At 35.8% G+C, this 25064-nt stretch overlaps 2 protein-coding genes across 29 annotated transcripts in view; one reads left to right on the forward strand and one right to left on the reverse strand.

Moving 5' to 3' along the window:
* The window catches only part of LOC114331372 (heterogeneous nuclear ribonucleoprotein Q), a 282730-nt gene that overhangs the window by 165963 nt on the left and 91703 nt on the right, over window positions 1-25064 (reverse strand). The gene's annotated exons all lie outside the window — the stretch shown is intronic.
* LOC126885381 (uncharacterized) lies at window positions 7401-9872 on the forward strand. The gene is made up of 2 exons (XM_050651942.1): window positions 7401-7437; window positions 8977-9872. Exons 1-2 carry the CDS (start codon window positions 7401-7403, stop codon window positions 9870-9872), a joined length of 933 nt encoding a protein of 310 aa, XP_050507899.1.

Below are 25064 nucleotides of genomic sequence, written 5' to 3' on the forward strand. Positions count from 1 at the left end.
TTAAGGAAAAATGAAAAGTATATACATTTAACTCCCCATCCACCATAATTTAAATGCATTGTTTTCTTTCTACAATACCTTTTAATATATATAGAATGTTATTTCTACTTTCAAAAAGTTGAACGGGTTTAAAATGAATGGTTTTTGTAAAAAATGTGATCAAATTATAGAATGAATTTTTAAATTTTCTTAAAAATCTTCCTTTTTCTCCATGTAATTCGAAAATAAAAATATTTCACCCCTGAGAAGTGGTGGGAACTTCCCCCATGATAAAAGCGCCATAGTATATAGGATAGACTTTGAATTAGGAGATTGGGCTACTCCCAAATATAGGGATAATAGGTGTTTCTAAAATATCAAAATAACGAGTAACTTTGTTATTTTTATAGCATTCCAGTATCTAGTACCATAACGATAATAGATCGGTACGATAAAGTTCTCGGGCGGCCTTTCCGTCCAGCGTTTTTCTAATTTATCTGGTTTGTGCTCATTCTTTTCAACGTCTCCTCAAAGAACAAAAATTTTGGATGAGGTGGTTAATCGCAGGTTGCCAAAATCTTCCCAAACACGTTGGAATTTTCAATCACGAAGTGTTCATACTGTTCATGAAAATAAAAAAGACCTCATTGCAGTTATGGACATTATACAAAGTACTTCACGTGATTTGTCTTCCATTAATCAAGCAAATGGTTACAAATTAAAGCTCCAGGATAAATATTTTGTATTTTGGTTATTTATTTTTAATAAAATTATGCCTCACGTAGAAATTATTTTTCATCAATTGCAAAAAGTATGCACTGATTCTGTCAAAGTGAAAAAAGATTTAGAGAATTTTGAAGCAGCAATTCAAGGTGTAAGGGAGTAAATGGACGTCATTGTTGATAATATTCAAGAAGAAATAAACACGTCACAGAGACAAACCGTATAATGATAATGATGAACCAATAAAAAAAGGCGCGAATTGAAGAGGACAGGCCCAGCAGAAAACGGGAAGCCTTAGAGATATGCGATGCAGTTATGTTGCAAATAAAAACAAGGTTTACCTTCTCCGGACATTTAGTTGCTTCTCATTTATTTATGTCAGAGAAGTTTTCTGCAAGTTCCCCGAATAATTTCTTAATGAAACATGCACACAATTTTTATTTTTAAACAAAACTCGTCACCGCATGTAAGGTTGTGTACACCACTGTGTAACTGTAACGGGATTTAATTAAGCATCCAGAAACTCAGATTTAATTAAGAGGATCGGTACGTATTTTCGGCTGCAATGCTATTCAAATGGGGATTCATTTTTTTCGAATCCTGAGAAAACTAATAAGTATTTTTGAAAAATTTAAACGCAGAATGAAAGATTACGTTATTAGCGAGGGCCGAAAGTCCCTGAGAACTTCTATAATGTTTATTTTAATAAGTTACAGGGGTGAAAAAACTAAGAGAAAATTTAGTGTGATTTTTAATTTCAAATATCTCATTCAAAATAAACTTTTTATTTATTCTAAGGGACTTTCGGCCCTCGGTAATAATTTATTCTTTCATTCTGCGTTTAAATTTTTCAAAAATATTTATTGGTTTTTTCAGGATTTGAAAAAATGAACACAATGCCGTGGTAATATTTTCCAAATCTGTCTTTGTCTTACAACGCACTCAACCGAATATAACATTGTCAGCATATATTGTCAGTCAGACACTGACAATCAGTGACAATTTTAAATATTTGACATTGCATCGGGAATATTTTGAGAAATTGATTAAATATTATTGATATATAGTGTATTTGATAAATAATTGATTTAAGACGTGAACTTAATAAAAAGTTATTTATTGTGTATTATTTGATCCAAGCAGAGAAAACATCAGATATATCCTGTGATCCAAGTATTTTGTTGTTAGAGATGTTCAAAATTGTAAGCGTTCCAAAATAACAACATATTATTAAAAAATCACTTTAACAGTTTTCCTCTTTTCTCGATTGATTATTAGTTTTTGTTGTACAAATAAATTATTACAATCACTGAAAACATAGTTAGTGAAAAAATTATCACATTTATTAACTGAATTAATAATTTGCAATTATAAAAATAACAGTTATCCAAGAACATTCAAAAGCCATCTCTTTAAATTAATTATGACATTTTCAAGTAGAATGACATTCTAGTAATGTTTACATATCCACACCAGTGTGAATTTTACTACACTGTAATTTGCCGTGTAAAGACAGAAAAAGTAGGGATACACGTAAAATATTTGCGAATTATGTACCCATAGCCGTAAGTTGATTCAGTTTTAAATCTAAAATCCTTTTTAATAAAAATATACTAATTATTACTCAATACGATTGTTTTATTTGTATTTGTTTGTATTAAATTATATTATGGCATTGAATATATTGATCTAAGTAGTACACGCTGCACATGCTGTCCTGACCTAGAGAAAGTTGCAGAGTAATTATAAAGCTTGTTATTGTATTTACAATTATGTTAATAAAACTGAATGCACATAAACAAATGGACATGAGATATACACATATGAAAATAACGGGAGAAGGACTCTAAGAAAGAATTTAATGATTATCAGACGAAGCCAGCGATGTCATCCGCCAACTGAATACTCGCAATCATTTTTAATTAGTGAACCAATAAAGTACACATGAGTACTTAGTGCGTTCAAGTTAATCAAACCTTTGTAATAGGGGTAGCCTACCCCGACAACCACCATATAACCCTCGTTTCACACGCTAAGAATTTGAACGTGCGAAGGCTTGAACGCACGGTGACATTCCAATAGTGGCTCGGGCAATCATATGGAACCTTTCTCATTGCACAGCGAGCGGTTGGAACGTTCGGTGAAGTCGCCGTGTAATGTGAAAGTTATCATGGAATTGCTTGAGCCACTATTACCATTGGAATAGTCATCGTGCGTTCTAGCCATCGCGCGTTCAAATTCTTAGGGTAAGAACAGAACAAGTGGGTCGCTGTGGAGGTGGAGGTCGCGGTCGATGTCAACATCCATGTAAAACAAACACATTGTAGTGAATGGAAGAGAACAGAGCAGGTAAGTCGCGGTGGAGGTTAAGCGCGATGCCATCCAGGAGGATTATATCGATGCTTTTGAAAATAAAATGAGTTTGTTTTACATGGATGTCTACTGCGCGGCCTACAAGGATGCTTCGCTGTGATTGGTCCGTTCGAAGCCAAGTTGTCATTACCTGCGCTATCTCAGTTGATACTTTTTATATAGTCCCTTTTTTATATTGAGTTTATTTTTGAATTTGTAAAGTAATTAAATTCAGTAAATTTTTGAAATATGAAGGAGGATCTGATTATTTACAGCTGACATTTCATTACTATCATCACTTGACTGACACAACATCGTAAAAGCACAGTCTTTTTGTCATTCAAATTTCATTAACTACTTCACTTGATAGTGGTTCTAGCTCGACTGACAGCGCAGGTGATCTCCTTGCTATGTGCTGTCGATATCGACCGCGACTTAACTAGTAGCATCCACCGCGACCTACACATCCACCTCGACCCACTTGTTCTGTTCTTACCCTTAGGGTAAGAACATAACAAGTAAGTCGAGGTGGATGTGTAGGTCGCGGTAGATGCCACTAGTTAGGTCGCGGTCGATGTCGACAGCACATAGCAAGGAGGTCACCTGCGCTGTCAGTCGAGCTAGAACCACTATCAAGTTAAGTAGTTTAGTGAAATTTGAATGACAAAAAGACTGTGCTTTTGCGATGTTGTGTCTTAGTTACTTTAGAAATTCAAAAATAAACTGAATACAAAAAAGGGATTTTATTATAAAAAGTATCAACTCAGATAGCGCAAATAATGACAACTTGGCTTCGAACGGACCAATCACAGAAAAGCATCCTTGTAGGCCGTGCAGTAAACATCCGTGTAAAATAAACTCATTTTATTTTCAAAAGCATCGATGTAAACCTCCTAGATGGCATCGCGCTAAACCTCCACCGCGACTTACTTGCTCTGTTCTTTTTCATTTAGTACAATGTGTTTGTTTTACATGGATATCGACATCGACCGCGACCTCCACATCCACCTCCACCTCGACTTACTTGTTATGTTCTTACCCTTAGTGTGTGAAACTGCGCTAAGTTCTTTTCTTTTTGGCTCTTGTTATTAATATATTTGCGTTAGTCGTTTTTTCTGGAAGCTGGTGTTATCCATTTATTTTTATGTGTTTGGTACTGTGTTTTTCTCTGGTGTAGTAGAAATAATAATTTCAGGGCTTTCTTATGCAGTTTTGGTTAACACGAACATTAGAACATTAAGGGCCGGTTGTTCGAACGTTAATCAAAAATGATCATTATCAAATATTTAATTACTGTCACAACTGTCAATGTCAACTTTGATTGGGTTGCTGAAAACATAATTATTGATTACAATTATGAAATTAGTTAAGCAATTATGTTAATAATTGTTATGTTAATTGATTAACTAATCTCATAATTATAATTAATTACGTTTTCAGCAACCCAACCAAAGTTGACATTGACAGTTGTGACAGTAATTAAATATTTGATAGTGATCATTGTTGATTAGCGTTCGAACAACCGGCCCTAAGGCTCGATTCACATTTGCGTCTTTTCAAGCTGCATGCACGCTGCAAGCAAGCTGCGTGCGATCGCTGGCGGTTCAGCACTACGTGAGTTGAATTTATTCACTGCACACTCTAGAAGCTGCTTGCAAGTGACTTGCAAGCCGTGTGGACCGAGAGCACGTCAGTTTCTGCTAGGCGGCTACGTGCACGCGGCTTGAAAACAATTCATGCAGTTTGGCAGTCGCAATCAATGAGTACACGTTACCCGCGCGATGGATTTCAACGTAGATACAGAGCTGTTAATTTCTGGCGTGTATTGACCCCGAGAAACCGCTCAAATGTGTGTTGACCGGAAACTTGGCTTGAAAACAAGCAGCTTGAAGAAACGCAAATGTGCATCGAGCCTAAGAATGACAAGAGTCAAAGAAGAAACACTCACACAGTGTTGTATACAAACTTTCCTGTGATGACTACCCAAAAACTTACATCGGTCAAACTGGTAGAACCTTTAATAAAGGTATAGCAGAACACAAAAGGGCTTTCAATAATAGAAAAACAGATTCTATGTACGCACTTCTAGGCCTCCACGACCATAATCAAGCTTTTAATGACTAATTTCAAATTCTTCTTATTAAAAACTAAGACCTTAAAATATCTTTATAAGAATATATTATGGAAATTGACAAATTAATCCTAAATGACCAACTGAAGACAAATAGCTCTCTCCTCCTTAAGTTATTCATCTAAAGACTATAAAGTGTAAGCATAGTAAAAATACATCACCTGAGAAAGGCACTCTGCCAAAACACCTGTAGTGACAATAAATTGTGATATATTTTTTGTGAGTGTTGAAAACAAAAGTTTTCAGTGTTTTATTGTTAGCACACCAATTTATTTTATATCAATCCATTTTAAGCCACGATATTTTTCTGCTACCAAAACTTATTGGGTCGCCCCTTTCTTGGTCTTGTTTGTACGTGGTAATTATTGTGAAATATTCAACCTTTATAAGGGTCAACTACTACAACACTCCTTGCAGAAAAAACGAGGTACATCTTTATTGTCTCCCGGATATTTTCGAAATCAAGCGTTACCGTTGTCACGTCCGTTCATCAAATTCGTAATTCACAAATTACCCGGAAATTCAAACACCGAGGTCTTTTAAAGGAGTTGAGACTGGAAATGTTTAAACAAGTAACGAATTTATCTATTATTATGATAGGCCATGGTAATAGGGCAAAAATATACCCTGTTTGTGACACTTCAACAGCCAGGGTACTGAAGCGTTTTTTCGACAGGTAATACCTATAAGAACAAATTGTAACTATGTCCTGCGTAGGATCTGGTCTCTATTTTTATTTATAAACAATTTAGTGTCAAAAAACAGCGGATTTTCCTTTTTTATCAAATTATTTGAAAACAGTGAAACTTATGGTTTTTCTAGTACAAACATCTTCGAGAACATGGAAAAACCTTTAAAATGATGTATTACAGAGATTGATATACTCATTTATTGTTAATATAATAGCGAAAAAAGGTCAAAATTGCACAAAAATTAATTTCGCAATCACTATTATAAAAATTAGTCTACAGCTTTGAAATTTTTGTAAAATGAGGGTTCTTTGGTGTTTAATATGTGGCATAAATTTCAAAGCGATTCATTCAATTGTTTAAATTTTATTCAAATTGTTTAACCCAAAGAGCTTTTTTTGCAATAACTTAAGTCAGAAAAAAATAATATTAGAACCATTCTACAGGTGTCAAATGAAAGAGCATTAGCTAAACTTTCAAATTGATTTAAAAAAGTGAATAAAAAATCAGTCAATTTTTCCTTACTTATAAACTTTTTGAATAAATTTTTTCAAAAAAAAATTTATTTTTTTACCATGTTTTAGGTGCACAACTACAAAGTAATGTTATGTTTATAACGATTGCTAAAAAATGGTAATAAATATACATAATTTATTATATAAAAAAATAAAAAGTTTATAAGGAAAAATTGACGATATTTTTGCATAATTATTTGTTACTAATAAATGCACTTTTTATTCACTTTTTCTAAACCAATTTGAAAGTTTAGTCATGCTCTTTCATTTGACACCTGTAAAATGGTACATTTTTTTCTGACTTATTGCAAAAAAAAGTTCTCTGGGATAAACAATTTGAATAAAATTTAAACAATTGAATGAATCGCTTTGAAATTTTTGTCACAATAATATTAAGCACCAAAAAACCCTCACTTCACAAAAATTTCAAAGATGCAGATTAATTTTTACAATAGTTATTGCGAAATTATTTTTGTTTGCAGTTTCGGCCCTTTTTCACAATTATATTAAGAATAAATGAGTATATCAACCTATATAATACGTCATGTTAAAGGTTTTTCCATTCTCTCGAAGATGTTTATACTAAAAAAAACCATAAGTTTCTCTGTTGTCCAATGATTTGATAAAAAAGGAAAAAATGCCGTTTTTTGACACTAAATTGTTTATAAATAAAAATGGCAGCCAGATCCTGCGCAGGAAATAGTTACAATTTGTTCTTATAGGTATTACCTATCGAAAAAACGCTTCAGTACCCTGGCTGTTGAAGTGTCATGGAAAAAACCTTATTACCTTGGACTATGAGTAAATGAGAACGGAGCGATTGCATGTATCTGAAGTCATTAAATTTAAAAGGCAAGTTTCTTGATTCTTGTAGATTTCTGAACTACGCAGATTCATTTTAAAACGTGAAACAGTCTCCTTAAATTGGCAAAGTTTGAACGAATTGATTCATTAGACCCAATTTTATATGTAAAGGTGGAAATATGTATATTGCTTCTTTTTGGGCAAAAAATGGTTGATGTACAATGTTTGGATCACCAGGTTTCAGGTCAGATTTGGCAGCCAATTCGACTGTATAGTTCTTCCATTATATATTTGCACATGCATGAAATTATTCACGAATTACTTTTTATACTATATTCCGTTCGCAATTTGTTAAGAGCACGAAATGAGGGTCAATGCCATAAAACGGCCGTAAGTGTCGTAAAATCATAGGCGGAGGTTCCTGAGGTATTTATTAATGTGTTTAAAATCAAAATGTTTATCAATATTCTATTTTGAATAAAATAACGTTTTTAATAATTATTTACTTAGCAAAAAAAAAATTAAAACGTTCAACGCTAATGTTTGATAATTTAACCGTTACAAATTTTGTAAATAAGATTATCTTTAGAGATCTCTTTGCATATTTCAATACTAAACCTTCAATGTACATTATTTAATATTAAGACGTGACTTATGAAGAAACTTAAAATTTTGACTTCTGTACAAGTACAATAATATGCAATACCTTTGGAATTCATACCTGAAGCTGAAGAAAGGTATAGAGATACCGTCTTTGGCGCTTTGGCCTCGCCTCTTAGTTTATATTCGAAACATATTCGAAACTTGAATTGAAAGGGTGTTATTAGGAACGAAAACAATTTTTTTGTTTAGTACGTTTTTGACCGCATTTAATCGAATATTAATTTCTTTTGCGAATTTTGTGCAGCGCGTGAGTAGTGTTTTTGAAGTTATACTTCTTTACGATCGTGAGTGAAATTTTTTAATTCCCTGGCGCAGGCGCATACAGACAGTATGTAGTTCGTTGCTAATCTTTCAAGATAGGTATGTATATATCAGCGCAAATAAGTCATTAAAAGAATATATTAGTGTTTTTAGTAAATGTATTATTTATTATAATTTTTGTGTCTTTGGATTTGTCTTCGTCGGTAGTAAGATAATAAAATATCTAGGTATAACATTTTTATACTTCACTTGATCTATTTGTCACCGTGTTGTGTAATTATATCCGAGACGTTACTGGTTACTTACAAGGGGCTCGATAGCTTGGTTAGTAGAGCATTGAACCAGAGATCGAGAGGTCCCGGATGATTCATATTTTTTTTTAATTTTTGGTTGTTTTAATAAAAAAATTTTGAAAGTGGTAGGTAAGAAAGTTAGTTTAATACTTAAATAAAATACAACTAACCTGTTAAGTATATTATTTATTTCGTTGAAATTATATAATACGTACGTACAAAGTACACACACATTCTTTTTTCCATATTCCTACAAACATATACTTACCTTTCGTTCGTGCTTGTTTTTGTTATTGCTTGCGATGGCTTCATCATCATCAACGTCATCAAGTTTTACACCGGTGCTATTGCGTACAGTCAGTAAGTCTGTCTATTCACCAAGAGAGAAGACTATTGTTCTGAACGTTCACGATGCTCTGGTTTTTCAGAATCCCACAAACACTGTTCGGAACATAATCGAGAGTTGTGCCAACACGACGCTCGTAGCAGCGTTAACAATATATAGGTTCCTATCAGAAAGAAAAAAACAAGGTATAACTAACCTAAACACAAATGAACACTTGAAGAGGGGAAAAAGCCTGTTGAAATTAATGAATTTGCCAAAAATATTATTCGAAGGAAAATTCACGGATTTTTTTTCAAAAAGGAAATACCCAACCTTAACAAAATTTTACAAGAAGTTAAAGACGATCCTGATTTGCCTAATATCGGACGAACCAAACTGTGGGAAGTTTTAAAAGAATTAAATTTCCGGTGGGAGAAATCAGACCGAAAATCAGTTTTGATTGACCGCGAAGAGATAATATGTTGGAGAAGACATTATCTAAGATCCATACGAAAATTCCGGGCTGAAGGAAGGCCAATCTACTATCAGGACGAAACTTGGGTAAATGCAGGTCATACTCTAACAAAAATTTGGTCAGATAAAAATATATTAAGCTCCAGGCAAGCGTTTATAGAAGGTTGGTCTACTAGTATTTCCCCACCCTCTGGTAAAGATAGTAGATTAATAATTTCTCACCTTGGCAGTGAAAAAGGATTTCTTAGGGACGGTTCGTTGGAATTTCAATCCAAAAGCACAAAAGATTATCACGAGGAGATGACAGCTGATGTTTTCGAAGAGTATTTTGAGCAGATGATTGAACATATACCACCAAATTCAATTATAGTATTAGACAATGCACCTTATCATTCAAGACTAGTAGAAAGACTTCCAACGACTGCGTGGAAGAAACAAGATGTCCTTGACTGCCTGAGGAATAAGTCTCTGACTTACGAAGATGGAATGGTTAAAGCGGAACTTTTAAAAATTGCCCGGCAACACAAATCTAAGTACAAGAAATATGTAGTTGACAAAATGGCGGAAAGGCGAAACATCACAGTCCTTAGACTTCCACCCTACCACTGTGAAATAAATCCAATTAAACTCATTTGGGCCCAAAATGAAAGGTTATGTGGCTAGAAAAAAATACATCATATAAAATACAAGCTGTGCGTGAATTGTTATATGAGTCTTTAGGACATATTACAGAACAAAACTGGCGAGATGCAGTAAGACATGTAATGGAAGAAGAACAAAAAATGTGGGATCTTGACAACATAATTGATGCGACTGTAGAGATACAACCGATAATTATTAACCTGCAAGACGACTCGGATTCCGAAGATGATCCTGTTTATTTTGAATTTGAATAGTTTTGTAATCCTAATTTAGTTTAGTCATATAGTCGAAAAAAAAAGTGAGTTACCTGGAAAGTTTTCCGGGAGTTTTAAAAATTGGTTATTTTGTGGATTTTATGCTCTTTTTGAATTTCAACTTTGCTACGTCGTATCTCCGCCGCTCGCGCCGCCATATTGAAAATGTGGCGCCAAATAACAGACATCCTTTCCGACGCATTTTACGAAAAAATCATTTATGCACAAAATGAAACTAGAAAAAATGTCCTACTAAATTTCGGTCTGCGATATCTCGATCGATGCTTAGGACGAAGTCGTTCCTGGTATATCAGGAACTGCAAAACGAAGGAGATTGCTCTAAATTTCTAAATTAATAAATACATCATATGTGGATTAGGCCTACAGGGGAAACCACAATAAAAAAAACGCGCCGCTTACTCTACCAATGAGTTTTTTTTTCAAAACGTCTATTGAAATATATTTTGCAGCGCTCGTACGCCAAATACGATTAATTTGATGAAAAAATTAGAATTATGTAAATTGTGGGAAATTTTTTCTAGTTTAATTTTTTACATAAATGTTTTTTCGTAAAATGCGTCAAAAAGAAGATATTCCCAAAACACTGTTATTAGGCGCCATTTTTTAAACATGGCGGCGGAGATACAAGGTTGCAAGGATACAAGGTAGCATATAAGGTACCGAAATCCATTAAATTACCAATTTTCAAAACTCCCGGAAAACTTTCCAGGTAAAACTACCAAATGATTGGACTAATTTGTATAATTTAAAAATAGGTATTAATTAAATAAATGTACATATGTTTTACAAATTGCAAGTAACTTTTTATTTTTGAATTGTTTATTTTTGAATAAAATATAGAAATTTTATTAAAACAAAAATACAATTTACCTACTATATATATATACGTAGTTACCGTTTAAAAAATATATTTATTTAGTTTAAATAAAAAATGTTTTAATTATATACTCTACGGCCCTGGTCAATCATCTGCACCCAAAATATACCTACATAATCCGATTTAACTTTTACAGGTCTATTGTATTCCTTCAGATACAAGGTGGGTTAGTCGAAAACATCTTAAACTGCCTGTTTTAGGTTGGATTCCGTTATTATAAATCATTTTGCCTACCCTCTCTGTATTTAAGCCCACTAATGAGGGTTAAACTTGTACGTGTCTGTACTGAGCTCTTAAGAAATTGCGGACAGAGTATAGGTCTATTTTTTACTCACAAAAACTAGCATCACAAAATTACACCCCTTCTACATATAAACTACAATAAGTTAAACAAGGATAAAAAATACGGCATGTCTTTGATACCTTGTTTACTATGAATTTTGACGTTTATCATTTTCAGTGACAGTGACACTAGCGCGTTTGTTGTGTTTATTGTAATTTATAACTTATATTGTGTTTTTTTATAAAGTTATATTGTGTTAAATATATTATAACATAGTTAAATATAAATGTACAATATAACTTTATAAAATACTTCCACCGATAATAGCCATTTCCTAATTATTACGTTAAACTGAATGTTTTGATTTAACTTGTTTGCAAATGAATCATGACGTTTGTGCAAAGATATAATGGAACAACTATAACCAATGTTTCTCATGGTGTCTGCTGTCCCACATACAGAAAAACAAGGGTACCACGTATATGTACGTTGATGTCCAAGGAGAAAGCAAATAATTTTAAGATGGACACACATTATCCATTGGTGCATGTGATATTGCAACAGATCACTAATTCTCTTTATATCGTCATACTTTTCACTCAAACGAACTGGGGGCTGAACCAAATAAATTTCCGTTGTGGAGCACAGACACTTCAAACTCCGCTTCGAGCTATCGATAAACAGTCGTCATTCAGTTCTATTATAGGCTGAAATTCCCAACTCTTCCATTAAACCTTGTACATTATGGCAATACACAAATCCACTATCGCTTCAAAAGTATTGTAGAAACGAATTTTCTGTTGATCGAACATAGGTTACCTTAGGACCCTTTTTAAGTAAGTTTCTGTCACGCAGTCTTAATGCTAAGACCTCTGAGGCTTTTTTTGAATAGCCCTAAATTTCGTACTAAATCATTCAACTCTTGCTGATCAAATTTTACCTATGGGAGAAGGTTAGTGTTAGCCAATAGGGGATCAATAGTGCTTCCTGTGGTCCATGCTAGATTGTGTGGTAAAGAAAAAACTTTGAATACGCGATAGAGAAGACGTAATAAAAATAAAAACTAATTAGTTTTGGAATCAGCATGCCCAAATACTTATAAAACAGCTAAAAAATCAAGGTCAACGAAATTGTTTTTCAAATTATTCCAGAATGTTATTTAAGTTTTCGACCAGTACGAGCGCTCAGATCATCAGCATATTATGTAAATTCCTACAATCTTTACAAGAGACTCATCCAGATTTAGCCATACGGCTCACACTCCCTCTGAGGGGAAAATTGACTCATCCCAGATACCTACGGTATCAAAAGGATTGAACTCTGGTGGGACTATTTCCGTGTTATCGAGCCCTAGGTGACTTGGAGTGCAGGTGTATCTTCCAAAAATTTTCTTACACTTCTGGCCGTCGCAAGTAGTACAGCTTTTTGCATGGTCTTATAAATATGTTCATTGAGACCCAGCTTTTTTATGCTTTCGAGGAGGGTCTTCGGAATGACTCCAGTAGTAGACATAACAATAGGTATCGTCTGGGTACTTTGCATTCTCCATTGTCTCCGTATTTGAATTTCCAGATCTCTATACTTGGCGATCTTTTCAGTAAATTTACTACGTAGATTATAGCTCCGTGAAGTTAGCCCGAAAAAGTCGGGAAAAAAAATGCGATTGATGCCATTCGTTTGTCCACCATTTTATTTCGTTAGTCCACCCATCAATTCTTTTTTATAAACAAAAATTTTTTTTCGGGCTAACTTCACAAATCCACAAATTTTCGAAAATTTAAAAAAACTCTTGCTATATTGTTTGTCCATCGTTTGTCCATGTTTGTCCACCACATAATTTTTTTTGTCCACCCTCTGAAACAACCCCCTGTTAATTGTAATTATTTTTTTATTTCTTAATTCGGGCTAGCTTTACGTTCCCTTAAATGGGCATTTAAACGTTAATTCGGGTGCAGAATCACAACTACCCGTTTGTCCACCCCTTCGCAGCGTTTGTCCAACCACTTAAAGTGCGAAACAACCCCCCTGTTAATTGTAATTATTTTTTTATTTCTTAATTCGGGCTAGCTTTACGTTCCCTTAAATGGGCATTTAAACGTTAATTCAAGTGCAGAATCACAACTACCCGTTTGTCCACCCCTTCGCAGCGTTTGTCCAACCCCTTAAAGTGCGAAACAGCCCCCCTGTTAATTGTAATTATTTTTTTATTTCTTAATTCGGTCTAACTTCACGTCCGTTTAAACGCGTATTTTAAAGTTAATTCGGGTGAAGAATCACAACTACCCGTTTGTCCACCCCTTCGCAGCGTTTGTCCAGCCCCTGAAAGTGCGAAACAACCCCCTAGTTAATTGTAATTATTTTTTTATTTCTTTATTCGGGCTAACTTCACGTTCTCTTAAATGGGCATTTAAACGTTAATTCGGGTGCAGAATCACAACTAAGCATTTGTCCACCCCTTCGCAGCGTTTTTCCAGCCCCTTAAAGTGCGAAACAACCCCCTCGTTAATTGTAATTATTTTTTTAATTCTTAATTCGGACTAAATTCAAGTTTTCTTAAATAGGTATTTAAACGTTAATTCGGGTGCAGAATCACAACTACCCGTTTGTCCAACCCCTTAAAGTGCGATACAGCCCCCTCGTCATTTGTAAATATTTTTTTATTTCTTAATTCGTGCTAGCTTTTAAATGCCCATTTAAGGGAACGTGAAGCTAGCCCGAATTAAGAAATAAAAAAATAATTACAATTAACAGGGGGGTTGTTTCGCACTTTAAGGGGTTGGAAAAACGCTTCGAAGGGGTGGACAAACGGGTAGTTGTGATTCTGCACCCGAATTAACGTTTAAATGCCCATTTAAGGGAACGTGAAGCTAGCCCGAATTAAGAAATAAAAAAATAATTGCAATTAACAGGGGGGTTGTTTCGCACTTTAAGGGGTTGGACAAACGCTGCGAAGGGGTGGACAAACGGGTAGTTGTGATTCTGCACCCGAATTAACGTTTAAATGCCCATTTAAGAGAACGTGAAGCTAGCCCGAATAAAGAAATAAAAAAATAATTACAATTAACGAGGGGGTTGTTTCGCACTTTAAGGGGTTGGACAAACGCTGCGAAGGGGTGGACAAACGAGTAGTTGTGATTCTGCACCCGAATTAACGCTTAAATGCCCATGTAAGGGAACCTGAAGCTAGCCCGAATTAAGAAATAAAAAAATAATTACAATTAACAGGGGGGTTGTTTCGCACTTTAAGGGGTTGGACTAACGCTGCGAAGGGGTGGACAAACGGGTAGTTGTGATTCTGCACCCTAATTAACGTTTAAATGCCCATTTAAGAGAACGTGAAGTTAGCCCGAATAAAGAAATAAAAAAAAATTACAATTAACGAGGGGGTTGCTTCGCACTTTAAGGGGTTGGACAAACGCTGCGTAGGGGTGGACAAACGGGTAGTTGTGATTCTGCACCCGAAATAACTTTAAAATACGCGTTTAAACGGACGTGAAGTAAGCCCGACTTAAGAAATAAAAAATAATTACAATTAACAGGGGGGTTGTTTCGCACTTTAAGGGGTTGGACAAACGCTGCGAAGGGGTGGACAAACAAGTAGTTGTGATTCTGCACCCGAATTAACGCTTAAATGCCCATTTAAGGGAACCTGAAGCTAGCCCGAACTAAGAAATAAAAAAATAATTACAATTAACAGGGGGGTTGTTTCGCACTCTAAGGGGTTGGACAAACGCTGCGAAGGGGTGGACAAACGAGTAGTTGTGATTCTGCACCCGAATTAACGCTTAAATGCCCATTTAAGGGAACCTGAAGCTAGCCCGAATTAAGAAATAAAAAAATAATTACAATTAACAGGGTTGTTGTTTCGCACTTTAAGGGGTTGAACAAACGCTGCGAAGGGATGGACAAACGGGTAGTTGTGATTCTGCACCCGAATTAACGTTTAAATGCCCATTTAAGAGAACGTGAAGTTAGCCCGAATTAAGAATTAAAAAAATAATTAGGTTATACAATTAACGAGGGGGTTGTTTCGCTCTTTAAGGGGCTGGACAAACGCTGCGAAGGGGTGGACAAACGGGTAGTTGTGATTCTTCACCCGAATTAACTTTAAAATACACGTTTAAACGGACGTGAAGTTAGCCTGAATTAAGAAATAAAAAAATAATTACAATTAACAGGGGGGTTGTTTCGCACTTTAAGGGGTTGGACAAACGCTGCAAAGGGGTGGACAAACGCTTAGTTGTGATTCTGCACCCGAATTAACGTTTAAATGCCCATTTAAGAGAACGTGAAGTTAGCCCGAATAAAGAAATAAAAAAATAATTACAATTGACGAGGGGGTTGTTTCGCACTTTAAGGGGTTGGACAAACGGTGCGAAGGAGTGGACAAACGGGTAGTTGTGATTCTGCACCCGAATTAACGTTTAAATACCTATTTAAGAGAATTTGAAGTTAGCCCGAATTAAGAATTAAAAAAATAATTAGGTTATACAATTAACGAGGGGGTTGTTTCGCACTTTAAGGGGTTGGACAAACGCTGCGAAGGGGTGGACAAACGGGTAGTTGTGAGTCTGCACCCGAATTAACGTTTAAATACCTATTTAAGAGAATTTGAAGTTAGCCCGAACTAAGAATTAAAAAAATAATTAGGTTATACAATTAACGAGGGGGTTGTTTCGCACTTTAAGGGGCTGGACAAACGCTGCGAAGGGGTGGACAAACGGGTAGTTGTGATTCTTTACCCGAATTAACTTTAAAATACACGTTTAAACGGACGTGAAGTTAGCTTGAATTAAGAAATAAAAAAATAATTACAATTAACAGGGGGGTTGTTTCGCACTTTAAGGGGTTGGACAAACGCTGCAAAGGGGTGGACAAACGCTTAGTTGTGATTCTGCACCCGAATTAACGTTTAAATGCCCATTTAAGAGAACGTGAAGTTAGCCCGAATAAAGAAATAAAAAAATAATTACAATTGACGAGGGGGTTGTTTCGCACTTTAAGGGGTTGGACAAACGCTGCGAAGGAGTGGACAAACGGGTAGTTGTGATTCTGCACCCGAATTAACGTTTAAATACCTATTTAAGAGAACTTGAAGTTACCCCGAATTAAGAATTAAAAAAATAATTACAATTAACGAGGGGGTTGTTTCGCACTTAAAGGGGCAGGACAAACGCTGCGAAGGGGTGGACAAACGGGTAGTTGTGATTCTTCACCCGATTTAACTTTAAAATACACGTTTAAACGGACGTGAAATTAGCCCAAATTAAGAAATAAAAAAATAATTACAATTAACAGGGGGGTTGTTTCGCACTTTAAGGGGTTGGACAAATGCTGCAAAGGGGTGGACAAACGCTTAGTTGTGATTCTACACCCGAATTAACGTTTAAATGCCCATATAAGAGAACGTGAAGTTAGCCCGAATTAAGAAATAAAAAAAAATTACAATTAACAGTTGTTTCAGAGGGTGGACAAAAAAAATTATGTGGTGGACAAACATGGACAAACGATGGACAAACAATATAGCAAGAGTTTTTTTAAATTTTCGAAAATTTGTGGATTTGTGAAGTTAGCCCGAAAAAAAATTTTTGTTTATAAAAAAGAATTGATGGGTGGACTAACGAAATAAAATGGTGGACAAACGTGGACAATCAATGGACAAACGAATGGCTTTAATCGCATTTTTTTTTCCCGACTTTTTCGGGCTAAGTTCACGGACCTGTAGATTATTGTTGTTAGGTATCGCCACATCAATTAGTGTTGTTTGTCTTGTTAATTTATTAACTAGTACGAGATCTGGTCTATTATGTGCCACTGTTTGGTCTGTGAGCACACTGCGGTCCCAGTATAGCTTGTAGTTGCCATCCTCAAGCATACTCTCAGGAACGTATTGATAATATGGGAGATGGTCCGTTTGGAGAAGTCCCAGCTTGTTAGCTATCTCTTGATGAAGGATTTTTCCCACTGCGTCATGCCGTTCCTTGTATTCAGTTGCAGCAAATGCCTGGCAGCCCCCTGTAATATGTTGGATGGTTTCTTGGGCTTGACATCCATATCGGCATCTGTAGTTTTGAACCTGAGGGTCTTTGACGATATATTTCAAGTAATTTCTGGTTGGTATAACCTGATCCTGAATGGCCAGTAATGAACCCTCCGTTTCAGGGAACATCTTTCCTGATGTAAACCAACAGTTCGACGCTGTATTGTCGACATAGTCTTGGCTAACCTCATTGGGATGTCGCCCGTGCAGAGGTTTACCCATCCAGGTGCGCAGTTTTTCGTCCTTAGTAAGGTGGTTTATGCGCATTTCTGGTTCCCTCAGTTTGATCGGTGTTGTGTCATCTACTGCGCAAATTGCGCGGTGTAGAGTAGATGTCTCAGCCTGTATCTGAAAATAAGTTCTTAAATTAGCAATCTGTTTATCTAATTGCTCACCTATATCCATAAGTCCTCTTCCTCCTAAATACCGGGGTAATGTCGTTCGTTCTACTGCACTTTTAGGGTGGTGTTTTGTGACTTTGTGAGGTGTGTTCGTACTTTTCGCTGAAGATTTTCTATATCCGTTTTTGTCCACTTAACAATACCAAATGAATAGCTAAGCGCGGAACAAGCGTAGGTGTTCAGTGCCTTAAACAAATTTTTACTGTTAAGCTGTGAACGAAGCAGTTGTTTTACCCTTCTTATAAACTCAGTTGTTATCTCAGTTTTCATTTGCTTATGGTCAATTTTCCGCGCCTGCTTTACTCCAAGATATTTGTACATATCGTTATCGCCCATGGCCTCGATGTTCTGGCCATTTTGCATATCGAATCCACCGGGCTGTACCTTTCCTCTGACTATATTCAAAACACGGCACTTGTCTAGACCGAACTGCATACTAATATCATTAGAGAATGTTTCTACAGTTTTTAGCATCTCTTCTAGGTGTTCTCGAGTGGAAGCCATTAATTTCAAATCATCCATATACAACAGATGATTGAGCTTCGCTACTACAGTATTATTGCTTTTAATGCTAAAACCTGAGTCAGTGGAGTTTAATAGTTGGGAAAGGGGGTTCAAAGCTAAACAGAACCACAGTGGACTCGACGAGTCTCCTTGAAACAGGCCCCGGTTGATTGCGATATTTTCGGTTTCGATATTGTTTTCACCAGGTATTTGGAGGTGAATTTTAGTCTTCCAATCTCTCATTATATGCCTTAAAAAGGTTATCATCGACTTTGAATATTTTCAATATATCTATTAGCCATTCATGCGGTACTGAATGAAAGGCCTTTTTATAGTCAATAAAAGCAGTAAAAAGGTTCCTTTTTTTAGTGAATGCCTGGTTAGAAATGACCGAGTCGATGATAAGCTGTTCTTTGCAACCCATGGAACCCTTAGCGCATCCTTTCTGTTGAGGCTCTATGATATTGTTTAGAGCACAGTGTTGGTAGATACGCCGGGTTACACAGGATGTGACCAATTTATACAAAGTTGGAAGACAAGTAATTGGGCGGTACTTGGATGGATCTTGGGTGTTATTTTGATCCTTGGGTATTAAATAAGTAGTTCCCTGAGTTAGAAATGATGGTAATTCCTGCGGATTAAAAATAACATGATTAATTAATGTTGATAAGCACTCATGAATACTCCAAAACTTTTTAAGCCAAAAGTTCTGAACTCCATCTGGTCCAGGAGATTTCCAGTTATGAAGCTCTTTGATGACATTTGAGACTTCTTCAGTCGTGAATGGTTCGTAGTTAGCAGTGACGTAGTGGTGACAGTTGTGCGTCGTATCTTCTATCCAGCCAGCATTGTTGTTAAGAGCAGCTGGTGTGGAAAGTTGATTTCCCCAAAACTCATGAATTTCTTCTTGGCTTGGCTTCTAAGACTTGTCGACACTTTCTACGGTGGAATTGAGTTTTCGGTAAAACGCCTTCTCAGAGTTCTCAAAAAGTGCATTGTCACATTTTCGGTTGTTACTAACTTTATACCTTCTTAATCGTCCTGAATAGACGGAGAGTTTTTGTTTTAATGTATCCAGACACTGTTGAGCTGTGTTATTTTCTGGATCGTATCTCGAGTGTCTTGCAGTGCTCCGCATTATTTCTTCAGCTCTCTTAATGACTTTTCTACTTGTTACACCTCTTATATATTCTGTGACTTGACCAATATCCCTACGCAGTAATTCAATTTTTCCGAGAAGTCTTTTTTCCCAGGGTGCAATTCTGTTACCAGTCCTTCCGTTATTAGTACCTCGTCGTGTTCTGATCTTAACGCCCATTACATTGGCAATTGCTGTTGCTGCACAGTAGATTAGCATATGCAGATATTCCAATGTGTGGGCTTCTACGACATAATTGGGTAGGACTTCAGTATTCACAATTTGTAACAGTGCACCTAGTTTCTTACAAGAGTTTATTCGTGGTAGCGGTGGTCTGCTAAGTGGATTTGTTCCAATAAACTCTTGTACGGCACGAGCCATTTCGCTTTCTGGACTATCGCGCAACTCGTTGTTTTCCTGCTTTGTATTGTCAGGTTGAGTTTCTGGTATGGGAATCTCAGGAATCTGCTCATCAAGGATTTCATTAGGGACTTGATCTAAAACTAGCTCTTGGTTATTAATCTCCCGTTCGACTTCGCTTTTGATCGTATTGCGTCTAGTCTCTGGGATAAGGTTGTTTCTTATGATTACCCGGTATTGATCTGATACTCTTTGCTCCGATACTTGAATATCTGGGTACTCCCTGCAAAATTCGGCATACAGCTGTTGTCTGTAGCCGATCGTTTCTTGACCGAGGTTGGTCACCTTATAATAGAAGCGCAAAATGCTTTCGTTGATGGACACAGTCCATTTCATGCGCTGCCTCGGTCGTCCCGCTTGAGTGAGCGCCAGCTGATGTTCCAGCGCAGCACCTTCAGCGAGTGGAGCTCTTGCTGTTGTTTGGCTCGCTTGTGGTTGTTGTTCTTGTTGTTGGGCTGTAGCTGTTTGTGTGACAGAGGCCCGCCTCCTCAACACCCTGCCACCGACGTCCCGCATGCTGTCACGTCCAGCGCCGGCTCCAGACGTGCCCTGGTGATCCCCAGGCAACGATCCTAAACATAAACCATAATTCTCCATATCAATGGGTGTGCATTTTATACCTACTGCCAGGTGTCAGTTTTTGTTCCACGGCAAGTATCCCTGCTACTCTCTGGGTACTGGCGCTACGAATACCCAGAAAGTATCCCCCATTCGCAGGTGGCCGCGCCTGATAGAAGAACTGACAGAAAACTCCCACAAGAGAGACTCATTATTATTATTCAGCTCAGGAGGGTGCTATTATTCAAAATTGTACTTACATAAAAAGGAACTATTCCATAAAACAGGTAGATCCCTTGTTTATGAAATTTCACACCTCGAACAATAGCACAAAACTGAGCTGAAAATTAATAGTTAATATAGTCTTTTAGATTTTAGATAGATTGTGGTAAAATATTGCGATACATAAGGCTGATGAAGCAATATGGTTATTAACGGACATGTCATCGTGTAAGTTGAACCAGATAAAAGTGCTGAAAGTTTTATTCCAGATCTGCCTTCCCAGCAGTGATATACCGAGCATGTGTGAGGGAGCCAATATTTGCTTCAGGTGGCGAAGTGTGATGATCGCGCTTGCTGTGGACATATGCGGAGTTCTATATGATCCATGCTTTCGGAACGCTTCGTTATACCTCATTCCTTACCCGATTTCGCAGTCGTCCAGTGGTCTATATATTCCAAAACCTCAAGAGCATGATGGCAAGACGTTTGCTCCAATTCTTCTGCGTTGGTCTCTCGAAATTACTCCAACGTATGAAGGCTTCGGCAAATTGATTTATGACATGTATTGCCCTAGCCTGCAAAAGGATCATGAGATACTTTTGGAAAGGACATGTCAGCGGTGGGCACTGTATTTCTGTACAAAGAAAAAAGCTAAGGCATATGTGTTTTCTTGTCAGAAGCAACTTAATCGGAGCTGTATGATACATTAAGTAAAAATATAATACTAATTTAGTACAAAAAAGTTTTTCGCATTTCTTTCATTATATTCCAAAAAAAACGTCACGTGATTAATGGACGGCCCCAAAGCTGTATATACATAAATTGGTATAAATAAATCTAAAATCAAATGGGAATGTACGTGTGTCAAAGAGAGAAAAAAGATTTTGAAATTCGGTACTCCGTAAATCTTACTGAGGGATTAAGGCAATAAGCTTACTCTTATCTTATATTATTATTATAGATAATAAAATAGGTGTAATTTGGCCAATCGTACTTCCTCTAATCGGCTTAGCTCACGCTGGGTAAGCTCTTTTCAATAGCCTCTAGATAGAACGCTAATAGCATTTATGGATTAGCGTTTAATAGACTTCAAAAATGTGATTTCGATCAACTTTAATTACAATTTACGCTGTTATTAATTAAAATTCAGAGTTGGCGCACTGATATGAATTGATTGTAATTGTAATTTCGAGACCAATCTATTTATGTAAATTTTCTTTCATTTGGGTGACAATATATTATATGTATTTTCCATAATATGTGTGCGGTGTCCTTTACAAAATCAAAAAATAATAATCCGAGATTCGTATTGTATTCGGCATTAATATTGTAGGACTCCTGTGGTTTGTTACGTGTATATATTAAACTTTATATTTAGCACTGAATGTGGTTTAATCATATCCGTGTGATGTATTATTTTTACCATGTGATTCATGATTTTCTGCTTACTGTTCTTCTAGAAACTATTTACCCATGTGTAACTACTAGTGTCCATTTTTCAATTAGGTATATCCAAATGCACTAGGGACATATGGGGACACATTTTTACGGTATTTTAGATTATTTTACTTTGACACCTATGTAAGCCAAACAAGAATCCAGATATTTCTCGTTTGAACAAATTGTTCTACCAATATTGGTATGTATAAATTAGAAATGCCAAGTTCTTTTAAAATCTGCAAAAATATACAGGATGTTCCATTTAAATTAAATAAGTTGAGGGTATTTCCGGTAAAAGAGGAAGCAAAATAGTAACAAAAAAGATGGCGTCAGATGTGTTATGTATGTCATTGTACTTGTATGCAAAATTTCATGAATGGCATCTTTTTTGTTTCAAAGATATTTAGTTGGCTTTCTACTGTATTTCAACCATGTATACATACTAGCCAATGGAACACCTCAGTAACACTGCAATCCTTTGTGGGTCTTAGTCGGTTCTAAGATCTTCCGCCATTTCGATCTATCATGAGTTTTACGCTTCCAGTTGGTGATTTTTTAAGGTTTTTGAAGTATTGTTCTACCTGTTCCATATACGTAAGCCAGGGTTTTCCTCTTGGTCTTCTTCCCGTTAGTGCGTTTTCATGATTTTCTTGGGGACTAGATCTTGCATACCGTCTACGTGCCCCATTCACCTCAGTCTTTTAATTTTTATAAATGTGATGATATCTGGTTCTTTAAATGCATTGTACAATTCAAATATGTATCATCTTCGCCATACGTTGTTTTCCGGCTGTTCCTAGATAGATCTTAAAATTTTCCGTTCTAGAGAATTCTAAAAGAATACTATATAACCTTTCGATTAATAGGCTAGTTTACGTTACAAAGTGGATGCTACAAAATAAAACGTGTATCAAATTTACATGAAGGTAAGCACTCATTAACGAGTCCTATGGCCACTCGTTATGGAAGGTGACATTATTGAAGAAAATAATAAATTCGTATACCTGGGAACAATTGCCAAGACTGTGTATCGAAGGAGTTCACCCATAGTTATTAAAGAGAAATCGCGCAAAAATATAATAAAAAGTTTGCAATATAAACTCTCGAACGGAGACAGCAATAAGCAGAGTTGAACTTGAACAGGAATACTGACATTGAGAAATGACTGTTTGGATATTGATACAATACAGTTGAGTCCGCGAGTCTTTACCCGTGCGTCATCACTTAAAGCATACGAAATAAGTCGGAAATCTATTTCACGCAACAACAACTGACAGAAAGTGGCTACTGTTCCGATTACGGCTTTTATTATAAAATTTGACGTTATCAAATATATAGAATGTCAAATGTAAGTTTTGCTTCAAAATTTTTGCGCAGAATTACAGCTACATTTGAAGTAGTTTAATAAATTATTTTATTATTATTGATTAATAAATAAATAAACAATTTATAAAAAAATCCAATAACATATTTTATTTTTGTTATTTTATTCACTTTGACGGAAATCTAAACACAGTCATTTCTTTACGTGTGAATGACGTTAGCTTTGTATGTTTTAAATATTAGGTGCGTTCGCGGGAGCCTGTCGACGACTAGTCGGCGACAAATTAGCAGCAAAACGCATGCGCACTTTAAAATGATATAATTAATATCGTTAATAGATAAATATACAAGGTATATTTACTTATTATAATATAATAATTAGTTATTAATATTAATTAAAAGTAAATATACCTTGTTTATTTATCTATTAACGATATTATTTATATTAAATGAGGTTAGAAATTGTCGGCGACAATTTGTCAACTGTACCCGCGAACGCACCTATTAATTGCCTAAATATAATTATTTACCTTAAAATTTCAAAGCCCAATATAAAATTAGTTGTGAAAACAACTGTTTGTGTAATATAAAGAAACTTCAAAACGCAAAAATTCGACAAAAACCGCAAAAAGTTCAACTGACTGACAGCCACAAAATTAAACAAATCAGAAACGTCAAACAAATTGTGCTTCAAATATGAAAACATACCGAATCGTCTTTTTTTGTACCTATCTCTTTTCAATGCACTGAGTCTAGATGGTTCATAAAAATAACATGTGTTGTTACTTAATAACAAACGGCAGCTGGTTTGTCATGAATTTCATGCATGGAAGAGAATGATGCTAGATAAAAAGTATGTGTTTTATCTCGCCAGGTATTAATGACGCACGGGTAAAGACTCGCGGACTCAACTGTTGTGATGTTGGGGGTTGCTGGACGAAGACACTCCCGAACAAACAAACTTAAACTTTCTACATATCTTTATTCTTACAAGGTTAAAGGTACAGTTACAACTACGTCGACCGACATTATAGTTAGGATAGGTCAAGGTGACCCATATCTCGGTAACTATATCCCCTGACCACGCGCCAGCAGAGTTCAGCGAACACACTGATACAACAATGAATGTCTCAGGTCCTCGACCTTCCCACTTATATCTTATTATATTAAAAACAATGCCCATATGTATTACCATATATGGTTATGCTATACGTATTTCAATAATGACGTGTGCTGTGTTTGCAGTCTTGCGAATGAGTTGAATACTTTGAACTTTGCTACTATCGTAATAAATTATACAAATTGCAACTATAATATTGACCTTATTCTTATAACAAATAAATTAGGAAAATTCCGTGAGGGTTGTCGTGTACCATCACATCTCTCTGGGCGGGGAAAAGATGAAAGGGAATTTCAGTAACAATTTCCTTTCATCTCTATTTTATATTATTTATGCTGACTGACGTCTCTCCTTTATAAGAAAATTAAACAAACATATTAAAGAAAATGAGAAAAGAAAAAAAATGAGATATATAAATATTTACACTGAACCTTAAGTACTAGTAAAAGTCTTATGGTGGACTATTATTACACTTTTACACTATAACACTTTTCAGTACTTATTCTTTTTATATATTATACAGCTTAACGTTATTCTTATGTATGACTACTTGTTTACCCTTTTTCTCAATAATTACGTTAGGCGTTTCATCTTTAATTACGGTATATGGAC

This window comes from Diabrotica virgifera, chromosome 5 (genome assembly GCF_917563875.1).
Source record: "Diabrotica virgifera virgifera chromosome 5, PGI_DIABVI_V3a".
NCBI classification, from domain to species: Eukaryota; Metazoa; Arthropoda; class Insecta; order Coleoptera; family Chrysomelidae; genus Diabrotica; species Diabrotica virgifera.